This window comes from Taurulus bubalis (genome assembly GCF_910589615.1).
Source record: "Taurulus bubalis genome assembly, chromosome: 16".
NCBI lineage: Eukaryota > Metazoa > Chordata > Actinopteri > Perciformes > Cottidae > Taurulus > Taurulus bubalis.
The window spans coordinates 10,931,345-10,953,463 of NC_136604.1; the positions used below are offsets into that span (position 1 = coordinate 10,931,345).

The following is a 22,119-nucleotide window of genomic DNA, read 5'->3' on the forward strand; positions in this document are numbered from 1 at the left end:
TATGTGTGCTGTGTGTATTGAAAACACATTGCTTTTCGGTTATTGTTCCAATGCACAAAGACTATAAATCATAATTTACTGGAAAATTCAAAAATGTTCATGAAATTGTCCTAAGCATGCAGACACACTATGAGAAACAATAACAATGCACCAAATTTTCCTCACATACAATGATTTTTGTGGAAAATTTTAGCAAGATCCGGCAATGAGGATGCCCCATCCAACACCACTATAAACTTCGATAGAAATTCTCGTTAAAAAAGTAAAACCCATATCACAAAAAGGCTTTTATTTATAAATACATGACATATTTCTATTAAAGCTCTCTCTCCCCCAACGCATGGAGCCAGCCATGTGTAAAATGTTCTCTGAGAGACCCAGAAAGGCGGAAAAATAAACATTAACACCAACCATGCTGTGTTTCTGAAAATAGCATTTCTAATTAGTTAGCTACAGTCACAGCATTTGTATCAGCACACAGCAGTTTACACGGCCATCATGCCAAACCAATCTTACTGATTATTCATTGAAATCTGGGCCACTTCTCATCAGCAGTCAGATCAACTAAGATTAGAAGATTGTAATAACCAATGTACTGATGGTTGCAATAACCAATGTAAATGAATAATATAAAGATGACCCCATCAAGGCAACCAAACATCTAACTTAATAGGTCATCCTGTCGTTTTGTTGACTTCTAGAGAGCCAGACTCCCTCTGCCAGTTTCTTTGTTCTCTCCGACAGCTTCCACTCTGCCCGGTAGCGTAAATCATCTCTCTCAGCGCCTGAATCTACCAGCTCAATCCTCAGGAACATTTCTTTCTCCAAGATCAATGAAGCTAGCGCAGAGTCTGTAGCTTGTCTGGCTCTTGGCAGAGTGGGGGAGGAACGAGAAATCCCGCGACAAGGGGGTGGACCACTTTTGACCCCTCTGCTTCGAATTTCCTCTTCCTTGTGTTTCACCAATGTCATGTCTCTATCATCCGAGGTAGACGTACTTGAAGAGCTCTCATTGGTTGATTCGGCGCTGACAGAAGACTGCGTGTCCTCCGATTGGTCAAGGTCCACTTGGTAGGCTAATTTCCTGTTACTTTGCCTGTTGATGGACAGACAAGGAGGCCATCGAAGGGAGAGACATCTCGTCATGGCCAGCCATAATGCCTGAGGCCTGAAAACACCTGACCTCGGAGGTTGACTTGTGTCACAAAAAGCATCCTGCATGCATTCTGCTGATAATTCTGCCTCCACCAGCTTTGTTACTCCGTCAGAGTTCTTTGGCGACACTTCTTCTTCTCTGCCCTCTTTCGTTGGCTGTAGCTGATGATCTTCTCCAAAGCTGAAGGAGCTGCTGAACCTCTGGCTCCTCTTCATCGCACTTTCTGCCTCCACATCGGAATCTGACGACGAGTCTTTATCTGGTGAGCGTCCACGTGTTGACGACTGATCTTTATGATCCGTTGACCGTGGCTGTTGATTCTCTTCTGACTCAGAGGAGCTGCGTGTCCTCTGGCCTTTCCTCATAATTGAGCAAACAGGTCCTTCCTTTTTTGCCTAATGTCAGCTGCCTTTTGCTGCTTTTCTTTAGGCTTACAGGAGATGAATTGAAAAGGATTGTAATCAAGGTTACCACAATAACAACAACAACAGCCGCAGCAGCTCTGCTAGCATGGCACTTTCTGACATAATCTCTGCTTCAAGAGGCACAGCTTTGGCTTTGGAGATGGGCAGTGATGACGCTGTGGTGTCATGTGCTCACATGCACACACACAGAAACCCATGCATGGCTATGTGTTCACGCTCCAGTCGAGTGAGAGGTGACTTGCCTCAGAGGGAAGTGATGTCACATTGCATGATGTCATACCTAGCCGCAAACCAGGAGTCAGCTCCGGTCTGTTTCTGTGCCAGAGCCCAGATGGTATAAAAAATGCCCTACCCCCAAAATTGACCTAGATGTGCAAAAGGGGAATCTTGATAAATAAATGTTGATTCCCCCTCGAATATTCATCTTACTCTACTTCTTCTACAGCTATTGTTGTATTAGTATCCTTTTCCAAATAATCTAGTAAATAATGTAGTTATTATTATAGTAAATATTAATGTGTAAGATCTGGTTGAGAGTATCTATCTTTTCTATAATCTGTTAGTGTTCACCAACAGAGATATAAATATAAAGGATAAACTAAATATAGCAACCACTAAAATTGTTATTCACAACAGATGTGTTCAATGGCACCACAGATAACAATTAATTTATAAATGCATTTATCAATTAACTTTGTCATGCATGTCTGTTGTATTTTAGAGGGCTGCGGGACCAAGATCTCAGTCACTTGCAGTTACACATGGGTCTGTGTCCCTGAAGGTGCTCGATGTGCAGTAGTAGTAATAGGGTATGTGAGTATGTGTGTCTGTTCCCTGCTCAGAAAATACCTCCCGTCACACGTCGACAGTGGATGTTAGGTCAACCGCTATCTTCCTTGCTTCTCCATTTATGGTGATAGGACGGCTGTTCAGACTGCACGTCCTATTTGCTCAGCGTACGTACACCTTCTTGCATCACCTCGGGGCAAAAGGACACCAGACTGGCTGACCTTATCGCACACAGAAAGACACACATGTTACAGCTGATAAATCTGGCCAGTGAATGTGTGTGTAGAAGGGGGAGGCTTATCTTTGACACAGAGAGTGAGTCTGTCTCAGAACACCTTGACAGTTACACTGGTTACTGTTTAGGTACATTTCGCATACTAACATTTAGGGTGATCAACAATATCAGATGCAAACCACTGTGGCATGATTTTCCTTAACCCTAATAAACACTTATGCTATGGATTGCATGCCCTGAAATCTTGACGCAAACATTTGCTATTAATTTTCTCCTCCTCTTCCTCCTCCTCCACCCTTCGACCAATCTAATTTGCTTAGACTCTCAAACCTGAGTAGCATTTAAGAGGCTAATACAACCTATTACACATAAAAACAAGACTGCCTGCCATCATTATCAGCACTCTGTTTTCTTTGAAGTGACTTTTTTAGGAGCTCCTTCTGGGTCCCTCCTGTCCATGTCCCTGATGGTACGTCAGAAATGCAATGGTGGGAGAACACAAAGATATGGAGAGGCACACTGCCCATACCCTAAAATGTCCCCTGGCAGACAGACTCAGGGTTTGGCTCCACACCACATACCTCCCTAGTGTATATAAGCATGGGGCTGCAGTTTTCTGTAGTGTCTCTTGGCCGACACTGTCTCTCCCACAGGGAAAAAAGCTGTGTTTATGAATAATATATCAGCAAAGAGTGGGTATTGTGTAAGAGATGAGGCTGAATAAACATTGAACTACTGAATAGATCTCTATAAACCATTGAAGGAGTCACCAAGGCAAGGAAACCAAAAAGTATGTTATATCAGGTCAGAGGTTCGACACACGTGGCGCGAGGCCAAACCGCTTTCACCGCAATCTTATTATGAGTTCAGTATCAGTAAATCGTTCTCTCAGACCTTTGTTCGTCACCTTGATAAAACAGGCCCACGTTGTAGCCTATAACTCCAATTAAAAAGTCATTTTCATCGATTCAAGGACACAAAGCGGGTGTTACACAAGCAGGGATACTGTGGGAAAGGTGGACCAGCACCATTATGAATATCTTTGCAACTTTACCAAACTATGAAATATTAATCATTGCTTTGGACAGCTGCAGACTAGCAAGGCAGGGCATTTCCCCCCCCGTTATTACAGCTATTTCTGGACTGCATTCCCATACATTATTCATATCCCGTATACAAGCCATTAAACTCACCCCAAGGTATGCTGAAGTTCGCGAAAATGTCTAATTCATTTTAAGAGCAGGTGAGTTGAAAAGCGGATTTGGCGGCATGCAACAGGCGAGCCAGAGGAGGGCGCAGCGGACTCGTCACACTTCCAGGCACGAGGAGGCGAGCTGGAAGCCAGAGCAGCATGCGGATGTAACGCGACTTCTGATTGGTTGGACTTCTCCGGCCGGTTTTTCTCAAACGGGCCACCATTGGCCGGCTGTGAGTGGGCGGAGCCGTGCTTGGCATTTCATTGATATAGCCTACAGCTGGTGGCTATAGATTCGCCACAAGGACTGGAAGGGCTATGAAAGTGACGAGGGCTTGATGTTGTGGGGGTTTTCAAGAAGGCTCGAGAAGTGTTTTATTATTTTGAAGGGTGGCACACCAAAGATTCATACAATACACAGCCAAAATGCTTTGCCACGTTACTCGGCCGGATTCGGTGGTGATGGAAGTGGAAGTTGATGCGAAGGCAAACGGTGAAGACTGTCTGAATAAGGTAGGCTGTGCTGGGATACACCTCACGTTTTGTCATTATACCTTTTTTTTAAACGCCTTGTCATGGTCGGGCAGTGCAGCAGTGCTCTTACTCATCTTCCGAAACTTTAGATTTCCCATTTTCCTAAACTTCAGCACGTTCGCTTATTTGCGACTCCAGCTTCTGCATAAAGAGGGATATGCTTAATATGCAATCGCTGCTTGACTTAACATCCACTGTGTCACGTTACTATTCTGTTAACAGCACTGTCGATGCATCTGCTTTGTGGTTGCACATGGAGACTGCGGAAACAAAATGTTCTGCTGCGCGCAACGCGCAGAAAAAAACATCTGTTTGTTACAATGAAAACTTTTTTTTAAATGTAGACTTATGGCTTAATACAACTGTAGCAAAGTTTTCACAGCGGCGTGTTTACGCCGTTTACACAGTTTACACGTCGGCGTGAAACTGGTCGCCTCTACCTGCATGACTTAGTCGGAGGCGGGTGGTTTTCTCGAGGTTACTTGAGTTCATTCTGCTTTTGCAGCCACTCAACGTTCTCGCTCCACTCACACTGAAACTTCAGTGTGAACTAAGTTGTTCGGGTATTCATCTCTTTCCCCTCCAAAGTGGACATGAGAGAAGACTCATCTTATGCTACCCTGTTCATCGGCCGCCTCCAGTTGTGTTGTTTTTGTCCGCTAATGAAGTGTAACGCTACTTTAAATGCACGGTGTATCCCCAGCTTTCCGTGGGTATGAATGAGTTTCACCTCAGCCTCCGGGCTCCCTGCAGACGTTCAGCAGCAGTTATGTAATAACCCCATGGCCGCCGCCGCTTCAGAGGGCGTGGGATTGTGGGTTTGATGAGCCCCTTTACCCCGGGAGAGCCTCCAACTTTACGTCCACTATTGATGGGTTTTTATCTGTGTAGTGATAATGGGGTAGCAGAAATCCAAATGGAGGAAGTGATAAAAGCACCCTTATATTCTATCCTCTTAAATCTTGGACACTTTATTGATTCCTTTTGGGGAGTTGATTCTTGAACTCTCCCCTGGCAGACCAGAGCCACTATAGATTCTTGTCTTGTTCAAGGACATTCAGCAGGCTGTCACAACTCAAAACTCCTGTCTCCTTGTGGTACAATCTTGCTGTGAAAATGCTGTCCCATTATGCTCCTTCCCTCACAGTTACTGGATCCTATTTGAATTTCTTTGTTCCAAATCCACCTTTTGTGACCCATATCTTTCATCGCTTTCCAGGTTTGCAGAAAGTTGGGCATAATTGAAGTAGACTACTTTGGGCTGCAGTTTACCGGCAGCAAAGGAGAGAACCTGTGGCTGAATCTGAGGAACCGCATCTGCCAGCAGATGGACAATGTGACACCCTGTCGACTGAGGCTGCGAGTCAAGTTCTTTGTGGAGCCCCATCTCATTCTGCAGGAACAGACAAGGTATGTTTACCAACTCATATGCTTGCGTAGACATTGTTTGCAAATGTGCCTCTTGAAACTCATCACAATTGTCTATGGGTATATAAATGCATGAGTAGCCATTTCCTTTGTGGCCAAGCACCTGCAAATTAGCTCATCGCTTCCTCTGACAGAGCCGAGTAAGAATTGAATCTGGGCTGTGTTGTTCTTTGACACAATATAATTATGACTGACTGTCATGGTGGGAAAAAAACAAGCCATCATTAGTGAGTTGCCAGCTCATAATCTGATCATGTTGTGCACAATACAGTAGAATGCCCTCTAGTAACCTCTTCCCCGAGCCCTCCCGGGGTTACTAAAGGTTGACTTGGTGGAAATCCAGGCAGGAAATGTGATCCAGCAGCCCTGGGGCTATGTGTCGCTCTCTGCCTGCCCCGAGGGACGCTCTGAGCGACAGCCAGGACCTCTGTCACTGCCCCCATTCAACTCGAAATAACTTTTGTTGTGCTTTTTTTTTTGTGGCCATTTTTGTCTGAACAAAAGCACGCTCCTATATTTGGGTTTTGTGCATATGCTGTTTGGAAACTGTGACTGTGTGTAGGTTGTTTTTCTCCGGCGGTTTTGTTCTCATAGAAATGTGTCATTGTGTGCAGCCGGTTTTCATAGTGATATTTATAATCGTTTTTGAAAGCTACAGTTCCCTTTTTTTATTTGAGAAACTTAATAGCCTGCATAAAACGTGCTAAAGCAGATAACGCATTGGAATTGCATATCTCCTCAGTACCAGGTCAGTTTGATGAATGAACAAAAAAATGCATTATTCAGAACAAAGTAACAAATCGTGTCCAGGCTTGATTCGGTATTCCCCAGCCCCAGTTTCGTTTGAAGTTATAAATAGCATTTGCATTCACAGTCCTCAGAACCTGTCCAAAAGACTTGTTTTACACACTGTGTGATGCCATGGATGTTCTATTCACCTCCGGCGGTGCCACGGGTGTTTTCATACTGCAGAGTTGGACCCATGATGTGGAGGGAGGGCAGACTGTTTGGTGCTCTTTTTAAACTCCGCCACGCTGCTCTTGTCCTCTCTCTCGCTCTCAAACACAGCATGCCACTAGAACTGTTAATTAAACTGACATTTATCTGCCTTGGCTAGGATTTGGTTGACATTCCAGTCCGCTCTCAGTTGCTCCCCAGTTCACCCTCTGCCCCCGTCTTCTGGCGTTTCCCCACTCCTTTTACCTTCATTCACAGCACGCTATCAAACATAAAGATATCAACTTTATTATTTTGCCATATTTCTATCGCTATCGAATATAATCTGTCCCCACTCGCATGCCCTCCTCCCTGTTCATTCTACGCGCCAAACCCACACTTTGTCCCATATTTGGCAACTGTTTGAAACAAAAAGTGAAAGGCAGCGGGGTGGGGGAGAGTGAGCTTGAAAGACACTTGGCTGCCTGCGCTCTGACCTCCACTAGATTAGCAGGGGTTATCAACAGATGGCTGGCGTCGGTGGGGGTTATGGGTTGTTAAAAAAAAAAAAAAAAAAAAGGTGAGATTAAGATGTGAGATGGCAGGCAAGGATATGTGGAGTTGCTGCTAATGGTTACGTTCACATGCCAACATGCTGTCAAGCTATGTGTTAAATTTTGGCGCAGCCTTCATGCCAACCATCTGCTCGTGTGATATTTTTTAAGTGGTAGTTAAGCAAACACTGGCATGAATTTTAGAGATGAGGGCGAGATGTTGACAGTGCACAGCAGTGGCATTTTGGGCAATAACACGGGTCTGGGGAAACTGCTATGCACCATTTTAAAAGGGTCATACAATAATACGTGGCATTTCTGTGAATTATTAATTTTCTAAACTTGCATTTAAAATGTCTTGCTCAACTTGCAGGGAACTTGCAGGGAAACTTGTTCACGGACTGTCAGTCCGTGAACAAGTTTCAGAAGCGGCAACCAAACATGAGACTGTGGACACACCCACTTTGTAACCACACAGCACGTTTCACTAGTTCCACGAGTGTATGTGAGCCGGAGTAAATGTTCTCAGCAGCTTATGGACAAAGCAAAAGGGACTGTTTGGTGACACAACTCAGTTGAGCTGAGGGGTGGGCCTCTTTTTCAACGCCATTCTTATAGGCCTTATTACGTAACCTTCACTGGACTGACTGCGCAGAGCTGGTTACATAAGCTGCTGTGTACTCTGCTGCCATGTAAAAGCCAAGCAGCTCACTCGCATGTTCTTGCTCACATGCAGCTAACTATTTGGATTCTCTGTGGTAATTCAGGCTCTTTTTGGAGAGTCCACCACTGCTAGAAAAGTACTATACAGAATCAAACCCAATTTATTTTTATAGTATCTAAACCAATTTCCTAAAATCTGTAATCCCTATATAACCTTTAGGTACTACTACTGAGCAACAACAAGTGCAGGCTATCTATTTTAGTTGCAAGGCTTAAGCGCTGTTCATACCCGCACGTGGTGTGAGTGTGAGTTGCGAGCATGCACATAGGCATTATGCTTATTGTGTTCCTCATGCAGTATTCTCCGACGTGCTGGAGGCCGTACAAAAAAATGTACTGTGAAGAAGCAAGAAGATAACAAACTCCATAAACCAACCTCCACCATGCCAATGGGGGATCTCGTATTATTGTAAACTATTGAATTTGGCTGGCAAAATATATACTTATGTATGTTTTTTTTTGTTGTTTTTTTAAGACCTCCTGTGTTCTAAAGCATTTACAACTAATTGGCTGTCTTTGTAAAATCATCAGACACGTTAAAAATACTTTTAGCAGTGAATTATTTATGACCGCCATCTCTAAAAAGCTCAGAGCGCTCGTGAGGAGCACCTAGCTACAAAAGAGGTGCACGAGCAAACTTTCTAAATCTTATTTTCCTGCTGGCTTTGCTAATAAGACACTTTTTGTAAATGTGTAAAATTGGCCTTTAGCTTCTATTTTGGACGGCTGAATAAAGACTGAAAACTGGGCCATGCAAATCTTCCAGTGGTTTGAGATGGAGTTGCACTGAAACATTTTCCTGCCGTAATCATTTTTATTCCATGCCAGTGGAAAACAAAAACAGTTCTCTAAAATTATAGATGCTTAAAAAAAATCAGGTTCAACTTAATCTGCATTCCCATGATGCATCAACAGAAGGACATGACACTTTTCATTGGTTAAGGGACACTGACCCAAGGGCCTCAACAGCAGCCTGCGTTATCTGCATCATTAAGCACTACTTGCTTGGGGGTGCTTCTGATGTGTGAATGTTTTCCCTTCATTAGTGCTCGTATTTAGCATTCTGATCAGGCAAACATTGGATATCCTGAAAGGGCACAGCTATTAGTACACGCTTTATCAGAGGTCCTGATTGCTAAACACGTTTACCGCCCCGGGTGTTAAGTTTAACTTAAAACAAAATATTTCATATTTAAATCCAACTTTAAGGTCTGTGCTCAATTGCGGTCATTGCGCTCACCGTACTGTGTGCCTCCCTGCTTGCATAATCCCATGCAGTTCAAAGACATTCTGGTCAGGGGAACAGGAGACTCAATCTACAGAGGTGAATGTGTGCGTTAACCTTGCGACAGACGATTGATCTGCGCCGGGTGTTCCCTCGCCTTTCCCCCAGTGCATGGTAGCATAGGTTCCAACTCTATTTAGCGTTTTTCAGAATGGATCAACTGAGAAACATTTTACAATAAAAGGCATGACTTTGCATGGCTTTACCAACATTTACATTAAGCATCATTGATAAATCGCAGAAGCCCTGCAATCCTTGTGCAGCTGGACTTGACTCCACTTAATATTCTGCATGATTGAGCTTTGTTTTACAACATTAAATTGCAGTTTTAGCATACATTAGTTCACCCATGAAAACTGAGACAAGGGCATTATGTCTCTACTCTGCATGTTCAACTGAATGCTCTGTCAAGAACAATTTGAGGTAATTTATTCCGGTCACACCGATGTTGCAATGTTTTAGCTCACTGTGGGAGGCTACGGACACGATTAAGCCAAAGATCACACAAGATGCCTGTGGGTCTTCAAGTGTTCAAAAGCATCACCCAAATTATTTATCAGCACGCTCCATCGTCGGTAGCTTTTAGCTCAGAGTTTCTTTCCTCCTTCGTTTGTTGTGCACTCAAGTAACCTAGCCCTGCTCTGTATCGTTTGAAGCCACAACATTAGCCCTTGTCCAAGAATCACGGAATTGTTTTATTTCTTTGGCGCCTGAATTTAGGATTGATGCTGAGCTTTAATCAGTGTTTTAATATCCAGTACAGAGCACAAGGCATTTAGCATACAAACCGCTTCTTTGTTTTACTGCTGTGCAACTTTCTGTTCAACTCGGCATGAGCGAAGGCCCATGTGTTTTACATTTAGTGCTTGAAATGACTGTTTTGCAACTTTCTGGTTAAAACTTCAACAAGTGTTTCAGTCTGACTTTCCATTAAACCTGCACCTTGGGGAGAAGAGCAGGGTTTACTATAGTTCATTGACTGCTAGTAACCTCACGGCACGCAGCCCCTGGCAGCGTGTCATTTGACTAGCTTACAAACCACATTGTTGAGAGCCCAACCGATGAGCTCTGAAACTCCACTGGTGATTGGCTGGATGAGGTGCAGTCTCCAGGCAGAGGTGTTGGGTTTCAGTTTGTGGGGACGTTTTGTTCTTCTGTGAAGTGAAGCGGCTGACATTCTGCCTAGTGGGAGAATGGACCTTGGGTTGGGGCAGAAAACATTAGAATGAGACAATGGTTTTATAGATGGGCGGAACAGACGAGAGAGGGTTTAGTTGACTTTGTAATGAGTGTCCAGTTACTTTAATAAATTCCTCCCCATTCTCTGGCACCAGAGGACGTATCAAGATTTCCCAAATTCTTGTCTAAAAAGCTGCATTTTCTGATATTTTGGTGTTCTAAATTTGAATGGGTCAAAGACTGGGCATAAATCTGCTGAAAAACATGGACGAGCTCAGCTCTGTAGCCAGCCAGTGACCCATTTCCAAATCTTCTGTCTCAGGGTTCTGGCCTGCTTTAATTTAATTATTGCAGCCAGGCAGTGGTGTTCAAACACTGGTGCAGCATTCAACATGACCTCTCCCTCCCCCACAATAGGATTTTGAAAAGCGTTTACTTTCCTATATGCTGTTGCCATTCACAGGGGTCTGAAGACTGAAAACCAGAAGGCCTCTTAAGACTTTGAGTGTGGTTATTGCCCATGAAGGACAAGGCAATGATGAGATGTACACACTGTAATGCACTAAAAGTAGGCCAGGAGACTCTCTGTCTGGTGCGTTGGAGAGGTCTAAAGAAGGTGGCAGTGCTGTGATGACTCCAGTCATAATGCACGTGCAAATGTGTCTGAATAGTAATGTGTGGTAGTCACTGACATGGTGACTCAAACGGGCTGAGGCTCACAGAGGGAGTTCGCTGCTTTTAAACCGCTGATGCAAGCATGGCATCCTCGCGTCCCAACAAGAGACAAGATTCCTGTGACTCTTGTCTGGCCAAGTCAGGCTCAAGACAGTCAACCTTATTTACATGGCCGTGTGCTTGAGCTTTTATCTGTTCTGTCTCATCTCGTCACCTTGGTTACGGGTCTGTGCAAGCTTAAAGGGATTTGTACAAGAATAACCTATTTTATGCATCTTGTTTTCATTAGGTCTCGAATGGTATGCCCACTGAGGACACGTTTCAAAAAGTATTTTTGAGCTCTAACCAACTAGCCTCAAACACCATGTGACACGATGAATTTTTGGACCGTAGTCTCGCCCATGTCTAAAGTGTTGGATGGTCCTATACAGGGACTTTGACAGGTGCTGAGGCAGCACGGCACCGCCTGAGCACACTGATGCTGGTACGGTTTTCTGAGAAGCTATCTACTGGCTGTGGAGGCCAAGGAAGGCAGGAGGGTAATCTGTACAAAACGTTTCCCCTTGTTATCATAACACAAGCTATGCAGTGAGTTTTCACTGCCACACCAAGCTGGTATTTGGAGCAGATACAGTAGCAGTATAGCTTCACAGGAGCCTCAGTGGGAGAAATTGTTACCTTCTGCTTGTGAAGCAGCTGTGTGTGTGTTGTGGGTTTTAGTCATGTGTTTGTGGTGTTTGGCAAAGTGCAGATCATTCAGTCATGCAGGAACGGCTATTGTTGAACTATAGTTACCTCTGTTGCAGGACCTGTTTACCTGTTCTTCTGTACACCTTGTTGTTTGCGTCTAAACGCACACCTTATTACACATGTGGGCACTCACTCAGGATGTAGGAGTCTTGCTCAGTGGCCAAATACTCTGCCTAGTTCCGGATGGTTGGTTTAGTTTAGTGAGACATCGCTGGGGTTGAACCCAGTCATGTTACATCTTCTGTCAGAACCCCAAACCAACAGGCCCAGGCTTGTCCTGAAGGAAGCTTTTTAAGATGTTAAATGACTTGCTCAGGAGCACAGTGACCGATAATAACCTCCTGCCAATCCTCCCGTGAACTATAGTAACCTCCGCAGCTTGCCCTATAGTAACCTCTTGTCGGCACCCTGTAGTAAACTCCCGTCAGCCCTATTGTTTACATCAGACAGGTAGCCAACTAGCTGCATCACATGGTGCCTGCTGGGCCTGACACAATAGACAGCAGTGTTTGTGTGTGTGTGTGTGTGTGTGCGCGCATTGGAGGCAATGGGATGTTTAACACCATATCAAAGCAATGTTTGTTATGCCTGAGGCTGGTCGGCTATGGGGCTTCGTTGTTATGGTCTGGCTTTATCAGGCGTGGTGTAGAGCGACTCCGTTTGTGTGCCTCACAGCTGCTTTCGCTACTGCTGTTGCTCCTTGGGAGCGCCGTGGATGAGGTGTGCCTCTGGTATTGCGTGCTGAAGCCGTTGTCGTACACAAGCGTGCCTTACTTTGCCAGCCAGTTGTGCGCTGCTCCCTCAAGAGAGTTTGGCTGTTAGTCCCATAAGATGACAGAGGAAACGTCACGTCCAGCTCATTCTGCATCCCCTGTGGTTCCCACGAGACTGCTCGGGAAGATGCCTTTTCTAAATAAACACACAATGGGTTTATATAAACTTAATAAAAAAGGAGTAGCGAGTGCTACCTTCCCCCTCCACTCATGTCCCGCTAAACCCTCTCGAATATCCTCAAGTCACGGTGTGACCTGATTTGCAAAAATGAAAAATGTCTCCCTTTGCCACATGCTTCAAAGAGAACTGTAGCCCGAGGGAGGTTTTTTTAGGGGGGGGTGGTTTGGAAATAAGCAGTTTCTGGCGCAGTCTGCTTTAGTCTACCACATCAGGATGTGGTGGGTAAAGAAATACAGCCATTCTTTTGACTTATTAAACTGTTTTACTGTGAGAACTTTTCTCAGCACAGGAAGGACTTTCCTTTCTGTCATTTTCAAGTGAGTTCGATAAGGGCTTTAAACTAATATTCTAAATAAACAGTTATTGGAATAGTAAAAAACAGATATTGGCATATGAAAAACATTTCATTGTAAAAACAAACGGCACTACCACAAGTCGCATAACATCTTTTTATAAATTGAAAAGAAAATGTACGATTAGGTAAACAACATGTGCTAGTGACTAGATGTCAAACTGGTTTGTGGTCACAGAAGTAGGTGACTGGAAGTAGGCCCTTGGCCTGTACAATCTTCTTAAGGCTACTGTGTCATAGGTAATCTCAAGGAAGGATCAGTTAAGGTTACTCTAGTTCAACGCTCTTCATGATGCAAGGATCGAGTCAGTCAGGGTGTTACTCCTATTGACGCTTTGTCTCCTGCTGCTAGAAGGAAAGAATTCCTCACATCTTCTGGTCAAAACAATGGAAAGGACCAGCCATGGCTTATTTATTTTGAGGATTTAGCTGTTTTCCTTGACCACACCAGAACTCTGTGTTCTCATTTAATCATTCAGCCTTAACAATAGCAATGGTGTTTTTTGACCTCCAATAAACTATTTTCTCAACTCTCACTTCATAAAACACATCTCATTTCAAATGAGAATTCCCCCAAGTTGGGCAAAACAAGGCTAGTGGATGCTTGTCTTTTAAATAGGACCACATTGACACCAAGCCACAGAGACACAGATGGAATGATGGCCTTGTAACTCATGTTAAGTCCCATTATTGCATTCAACTTTCATCATGGTCACGTTTGGCATAGGAGAGCTAGTACAAGTACAGTTGCCCACGGAGTGACCAGGTTAAAAGTCAAAGTACTTCCTTGGCTGGAGAAAACCACTTGAAATGTCTCAAGTTCCTCTTTTAAGAGCCTCAAGAGAATTTGCTATTAAAGGAAGTTGTAATAGTGTGTTCTGAGGAAGAGAATTAAAAAGGGAAAGTGAGTCACTGACTATTGAACAAATGTCACAGTTGCATTTCCTTCTGCTTCACACACACTCAAACAACTGCTGTCTGTGGTGAAATTTTAGCCTTGTAATGACCACCTGCTCTGGAGTGTGTGTGTGTGTGTGTGTGTGTACCAGACGTCCTGACTCCATGACACATGGAAGTCCGTTGAACAGTGAAAGTGGGCGGCGTTTGCGATCTGTCTTCTTCCTGGATAAACTTTAAGTGAAGAGTTGATGATCACATTCAATAATTCCCATTTGCTGTTTTCTTCCTGTCCACCAGACATGTCTTCTTCATGCACGTGAAGGAGGACCTCCATAACGGTCACCTACGTATGGGCTCGGAACAAGCGGAGGAGCTGAGTGCACTGCTGGCACAGGCCGAGTTTGGCGACTACAACCAAAACACAGCCAAGTACTGGTACTCCGAGCTGTGTGGGGAGGAGCCCAGCACCGCAACCATCAACAGGTACATCACCCAACATGACCCAGAATCCTTCTGCTCCACCACATCCTGATCAAATAAAAACCCTACCCTGACCTGAAACCATCACTGATGGTTTGTGGTAATTCAAACTAGACAATTGGAATTTGAACATAATAATAAGTTACCAAGCTCTGGCTAATCATTGAAACCTGTTCTCTGTGGCAGCTCTCCTAAATCTTTGCCCTCATTATCTCAAAGGGTGATAATCCACCCCGTAACGAGATGGGGAAGACGTAATGAAAACTAAATAAAGGTCATGGCAATCAGTCATGGGTGGTATAATTTGACAGATGGTGTTCAATGAAATATAAAAAAATATTTCTAAAGCAAAAGAATACCAAAATGTTAAACTGAGCAGCTGAGGGGAGATCAGATGGCATGCGTTTTGCCATCTGAACATTTTCAGTGTTTTCTCTGTACACAAAAAGAGGGAAACAAAGAAAAAAGAAATCCCATTGGAAAGACATTTTTAGAAATACTGAAAGTACAAAAAACAACTTTGTTTGCAGTAACAAGGGTAAATACAATGCGTTACTTCCACCCATGACCATCAGGCATTTTCCATCACAGTGGAAATCAGCAGACCTCACTGGATAAAAGAAGGTCTGCTCCCCAAGCGTTGATCTCACAAGTATAATTGTCCTAAAAGAACTAGTTTAGCATCGGAGCTTTCTGCCTGAGGATGTGTTCAACTTTGACCGCTAAAACACACTCTACAGTGTTGCTTTTATCTTGCTTGTACAATACAGTGTGTATGATGGAGCTTGCATCATTTCCAATATGAGCTTTTCGTCCGAAATAAACCTAAATGCTTGTCTTTGTTCCTCTCTCTCCCCAACCTCTGTCTGCAGTATCGTGTCCAGACACAAGGGTCTGGAGGGTTTGAGCCAGGGCTCAGTGGAGTATCAGGCCCTGCAGCTGGTCTCCTCTCTGGAGCATTACGGCGTGGAGTGGCACTGGGCTCGCGACGCAAATAGTCAACGGTTGGCCATAGGAGTCGGCCCCGAGGGTATCGCCATTTGCAAGGAGGACTTTAGCTTGGTCAACAGGTATGTTCCGCTGAGACATCTGCAAATGGCTCTTGTGATGCTACGCTTCATGTTGCAGTGGTTATCGAGGATGCACGTTTTTGTCTTTTCTGCTGTAAGAACGTTCAACATGTAACAGTTTCTTCTGTTTGCCTCATCGCAGAATAAGCTATCCAATCATCCAGATTGCCACGCAGTCGGGGAAGAGCGTGTACTTGACAGTTACCAAGGACACGAATGACAGTGTGGTGCTTTTGTTCAAGCTGATCAGCAACCGCGCAGCCAGTGGTCTGTACCGAGCCATTACAGAGACCCACGCCTTCTACAGGTGAGAGCTAAAGACGTTAGGTCTTCCCAAGTCTGACCTGCTTAAGACCAAGCTTTCTATTCACTGCATCATGTTTTATTGTTCTAGAGCAGTTGTTCTCTGCCCTTCACTAAAGAGCATAAAAGAGGTGGGGGAACAGATCTAAAAGGTGTTGTGTAAACATTTGTTCGGTTCTACTTGGCATGCAGCGCTTCCTGACTCTCTCACATTTGTACACATTGCCCCCTTTTAACCCCTTTTAATGGAAAAAAAATACATGCGCAGTGGGTAAAACGTGTCATTGACCTGAATGAGTGTGGATGGAAATGTAGATTGCACACTAGAATCTTTGGTTTGTAGTGGTGGCATTTTTTTCCTTGCCATAGACTGTGTTGTGTCTAAAATTTGCAGTGAGCAGGGACAATTCAAATGGCTGAGCTATGAAATTGTTGTCAGTCAGTCACAATAGCACGAAGGTACAAAAGACGGCCCTGTCCTTTTGTTTCAGGGATGGGTTTTAGCTCTGAGTCTGCAGATTTATTTTTTTTTATTTATTTTTTTTTGGTGGGCACGTCTTCGTCCTGCTTGCTCAGAAACTAGTGTTTATCTCACAGTGGTGAATGTGGCATCGGTACAGGATGAATTTAATGTTGCATAAATAAACAGTGCAAGGGGATATTGGATAAACAGACATACCCTCTACAACTGTGAAGACAGATGTGAGTTGGACTGTAGATAACTTTGGAATTGGTAGTTTGTCTTGTCAAATGCTTTTGATTTCTCTGACCTCGTCGTCTTTTGATTTCCAGGTGCGACACAGTTACTAATGCGGTGATGATGCAGTACAGCAGAGACTTTAAGGGCCACCTAGCGTCACTTTTCCTGAACGAAAACATCAACCTGGGTAAAAAATATGTTTTCGACATCAGACGCACATCCAAGGAAGTGTACGACCAAGCCCGCCGCGCACTCTACAACTCCGGGGTCGTGGACCTGGGGTCCGGCAGCGACGGACGCTCTTCTCCTTCGCGCTCCCCGAGCCGAGACGACCAGCAAGACGACGGGCTGGACTGCAGCAGCTGCCAGCAGAGCCGAGCCCTGCAGGAGCGGCTGCAGAAGCTCAGAGAGGCTCTGTTGTGCGTGCTTTGCTGCGAGGAGGAGATCGACGCTGCGTTCTGCCCTTGCGGCCACATGGTGTGTTGCCAGACCTGCGCAAATCAACTGCAGGTGAGACTCTTGTTCACTCACTTTCTGTGGAATGCTGATGAGTTTATCGGCCGCATTGGGGGGTGCTATTCATGTGTGGTCTGCACTTGGTGTGTCGCATACTGAGAAATGACAATACTGTCGACACTATTTGTACTTTTTAAAAGCCAAGAGCTGAAAAACTAAATAGATTTGTCTCTGTTTTTAAATTATATTTAAGTTTAAGCTTCCCAGCCTTATTTTTTAATGGTCCTTTTTAACAACTTCCAAAGCTTTGCTTGCACTCTGCTGACCTGATTGTCCCTCACTTAATCAGCTAAATGTTGGCCCTCTTTGTGGAAGCAGATGGTGGGTGTGAGTGAGTTTGTCTTATGAAAGGATTTTAGCAGCCAGGCAAATCTTACTTCCATTAACTTAACTAAGAAACGTGACCCAGCTAATTGACGGATGAGTCGGTAGAAACTCGAGACAAAAGAAGGCGAGATGGAAAGTTTCGCAGCTTTCAGCATGATTGTGAAAACCATTTTCCCATTATAGCAATCCATTACACCTGTTCAGGATTGAGCTGGCCTTGCCTGTTTCTGTGTATTTGTCACGGCGTCCTTCAGTCTAAACATTAACAGACAAATGACCTGAGTGGTGACTAATTGGTTGCCTTGATGGCAGTCAACATTACTCTCCACAGCTCGTTTGAGTGGTTGTGGTTGTTACATCTTCTCTTAGTTTCCACTGTGCTGGCTTTGACACCTCTTGCTTCGAAGTCACATGTTTGCTGGCAACGTGTGCTTTCACACATTAACAGACCTGAGCAAGACTACAAGTTAACAAATGTACCTTCTAAAATATGAGGACGTGACTATGACATTTAATGTTTGAGGCGATTCCCGAAGCAGGCCAAAATATGGCATGAATTAGCTCAATATGATGGAATAAACTAATTCAAAACAAAAACTCTGCTAAATGCTTTTTCCTTGCTTTCCCTCAGATGTGTCCTGTGTGTCGGTCGGAGGTGGAGCACGTGCAGCACGTCTACCTGCCAACCTGCACCAGCCTGCTGAACCTGACGCTGACCGACAACCACCAACACCGCAGCAGCATCCCCGCGCCCATCCACAGAGAAATGGCTTCTCCTCACAGCTGCTCTACAACAGAGTACGATCACAAGATCTACCACACATAGAGGCAACTCCACCGGACACTTTGAAGCGGAACCAGGTTTCATGAAGAAGGAACATTTATAGTCCGTCTGTTTCCTGCCTGGACTCCAGCAACTACCAAACGTATAAAACTCCAGAGCATATTCAAAGATCGACGCACTCAAACCACTCCCTCAACAAGTGTGTGTGTGTGTGTGTGTGTGTGTGCGCGCGTGTGTTTTAATGTTATTTACCATCGTCCTTTTTGGACGTCAGTTTGTCTGATTGGTTGATAGTATCGTTGCTATTGTCACGCTGTCCAGATCTTGTTTATTTTATACAGCCCCTGCCACGAGATTTTTTTACTTTAGATTAGGCTCTTCATTGTCTTTAAATTATTGCATCAGTTGACCTGATACAGAATAGACGCATTCTTTAGTTGTTTTTTTTAATTTGTGTCTTATCCTAGCCCAGGACCTGAACCATACGATGAAAGTTTGTGTTTTAGAATAGCTAAACACTGTACATAGTGGCTGAGATTTTATTTTTCATTTTGAATGCTTCCTGACATTTTAAAGCTTATGTTTTTGATTTGAGAACTGCATTTTATTGTGTAAGAGTGAAATGCATTTTATTTCATTTCTTGTTTGTCATGTTCCATGTTGTCCATGCCAATAAGGGGGTATTTAGAGGCTAAGCAGCTCTGCTCTCTGTATAGTGTTGCATACTAATAAGATACACCGGGCACTAAGACCGCCATGGTGCTCTCACTTCAATGGGATTCACCAGAACTGTGTGCTTGAACGTGAAATGCGGCTCACACAGCCTCCTTCACCTTGAAACGGGTATTGTTGATAAACTGCCACTTGTCCAAAACAACAAGCCTGATTTCATAGACTGCTGCACCTTTCCATTTGTATCTCCACGTCAACAAAAAGTTAAACACTAAGAGCACAAATGCTCTTCTACTAAAAACAAAAATCTGACTTTGTCCAGAAGCAGCTGATTCCTCTGAAAACCTCCGCTGTAAATTTCTCCTCTGGGATGTACTAGTGAGTTCCTTTTTGATATTTTTAAAGGGTACAAGGAGATCTGTCCGTGCAATACTTGCTTGATTTTTAAAAAGCATTTTCAAGTTTTTATTTAATTTCAAAGACTATATTTAAGAAAAAAACAACATTGTCACTTTACCAAGGAAGTTTTCCACGTGTCTGTAGGGGGTTTGGCCTTAATGTAGCAGCAACACCGTGTTTATTATAAACTTTCCACAGACTTTTTTTCTGTTAAGAAAAGGAAAACTTTGATTTCTTTTAATGCTGACTCGATTAAGCTCAGTCATTGCAGGGGAAGAAGGACTTTTATTTTTCACATTTTACAAGTAGTGATTTGTTTCTGTTTTCTGAAGCAAAAGCCACTTATCTGTAAAATAAATAACTCTGAATTAAACCCTTTTATATATTCTGTTTTTAACAAAAGACAAAAGTATTAATAAAGTTTTTTTTAAAAGACTGGATTGTGGGGACATTTTTGTTTTGTATGTTATCTTAAAGCAATTGTACTTGACACCTTAGAACAAGTAAGATGCCAGTAAAGCCAAACATTTTACAGATTTTTGGAATTACAACTCTAATATACTTTTCTGTATGTTGAATTGAACATATGATGTTTATGTACATTACTGATTTTAATAGTTACTAGGAAATGGGAACCAACTAGGCCACTGTTTCCCAACCTGAAGGCTGGAAAACCTGGGTCACCAAGTAAATAAAAGGGATTAAAATTTGATTTTTTTTTTTTTTTTTTTTTTTAAATATTTTACTTTCTTGTAAAATATTCTTAAAACTCAAAGTGCACAAGGCTGACTAGTCACCCCCTCATTACACTTACACATTAATGTCATGCCTTGTTCCAATATACTGGCAGATGGTAACACCTGGAAATTCCCCCAAAAAATTCAACTGTTGACATCAGCAAAGTTTTCAAGATAAACCATCAAACCTGCGGTCTTTAAAAAAATACAATCTGGCCCTAGAGTTTCCAGAGGACATGTGGTGAGAAGAAAAAGGGCAACAGTGGAGCGAATGCCTGCCGTGACCCCAGGTGAATCATACTCTGAAAGGTCAACGCGCCATTTGTTATCAGTGTGGTACAAAGAGAGACCATTTTGATGAGAAATGACAAGCTCCACTGGACTGTAATTATAAAGTCTGCAAATGAGAGTTAAGTGCAGCAGCTATTGATTAGTCAGACTCCATCCCGCTCTCTTTTCACGACCCTCTGGATGAGAATACTTCTCTTTCTATCCCCTTCTCTTTTTGTATTTTCTCTCATGCAGCACTGCCAGAAAACACTCTTCAAGGACACTGATGACAGCCGGGAGGGTGAGACTTATGAGGACGAGTGCTGTGATTTCTAGACAGTCGGCCATGCAGAACTCCTGTACTGTTGCAGCAACAACACAATAAGTAGCATCACATAGAATACCACCTGGCTTTAAAGTTCATCTTGGACCTTTTAAAATGCAAGGAAGTGTATGGAAAAACATAACTGTAAACTGAGAACGGTGACACTTCACGTCCGTGATCAATCATCAACCGCTTGCTTGTTCATACTGTCAGCATCCATGTGACAGATTTGCATGCATCCACATTTATCTAAAAACAGGGCCAGACTGCCCTGATGCGTTGCCCTGACCCAGTGACAAGTAGCTGAAGCGCAAACAGAGAAATGATCACGGAGAAGGACGATAAGCTTGTGGCATTGTGATATATTTCTAAAGAACACAGTGGAGGAAAAAAAACATGGAAACACTGCAGATATGTAATGCTTTTCAAAATGTGAAAACACAAGAACATTTTCTCTTGTCATACTAATTCGAATTGCATTAATCTCTTGTTGAGAAATTTCCAACAAAATATGGATTTTTGCAGTGGGCGGTGACATGTAGAGCCAATGTCAGAGAGAAAGAGAAAAGAAAGAAGAAAAAAAATAGGCTTAGCGGATTCATTGAAGACTGTGGATTTCGGATTTGCCTAATCTGTTGCATATTTATGTTCTACTGCAATCTTGTTTCAATAAAATGCCCCTGGTATTTTGGGCTTTTACAGACCTTTCAATCATTCAAACGATACGAAAAATACATATGTATACCAGACAGGTTCAAACATTTCTTTAGATATTCTGCCAAAAACCTTTTCACAAACAATTATTTCTATTGTATCAGGTTTTATTGGCTTCCTTGAGCAAAGGTCCCTTTTTAGTGTGGGTGTAGCCAAGAGCAATAGTCAATAAAACCTGATGGAGTCGTGGTTTGACCCACTTTGATGTCTGACTATACTTTACTGTACATTTAGTTAATGCTGGATGTAAAACTGCAGCAGGATTCAAAAATACAAACTACTGGTCAGGTTGTGCTCTGTGTGAATACAAAAGCATCAAAGGGAGGTGCTTCAGGTGGGGTGTGATTTGGAGCTGGAAGGGGAACCTAGTGATGCCGGCACTAGCCGCCATTCCTTTTAATGAATCACATGTTTATGCAATCCAAACATATACCTAATGTCAATGGTCCATATCTTATCGAACAATTTGCAACGTTGGCTCCCTGTGTTTACTCGCCTGTACAGAACGTTTCCTTTACTTCTGCTGTGAAACCCCACATTCAGTGTGAAACTACTTCAGAGTCATGTGTCAAATGTGACACGGAAACAACGCCACAACCCAATGACAGAGAATGAGAGTTCAACTTGGGACTCAATGTGCCTCACTTTTATTTCAGTAAATTCAGACAGAACTGGTTAACAGGAAGTATGTGATGACAGACGCTCTCAGGATCGTGCCTGGACCAACTGTGACTGCACGGTGCTTACGGTGA

At 43.4% G+C, this 22,119-nt stretch overlaps 1 protein-coding gene across 1 annotated transcript; it reads left to right on the forward strand.

Annotated features, from left to right (window-relative positions):
• Positions 1 to 4,226: 4,226 nt before the first annotated feature.
• mylipa (myosin regulatory light chain interacting protein a) lies at positions 4,227 to 18,292 on the forward strand (the record flags this gene model as incomplete). The annotated part of the gene is made up of 7 exons (XM_079232323.1): positions 4,227 to 4,313; positions 5,554 to 5,744; positions 14,368 to 14,553; positions 15,423 to 15,620; positions 15,763 to 15,927; positions 16,716 to 17,133; positions 18,098 to 18,292. 7 exons carry the CDS (start codon positions 4,227 to 4,229, stop codon positions 18,290 to 18,292), a joined length of 1,440 nt encoding a protein of 479 aa, XP_079088449.1.
• Between the last annotated feature and the right edge of the window lie 3,827 nt (positions 18,293 to 22,119).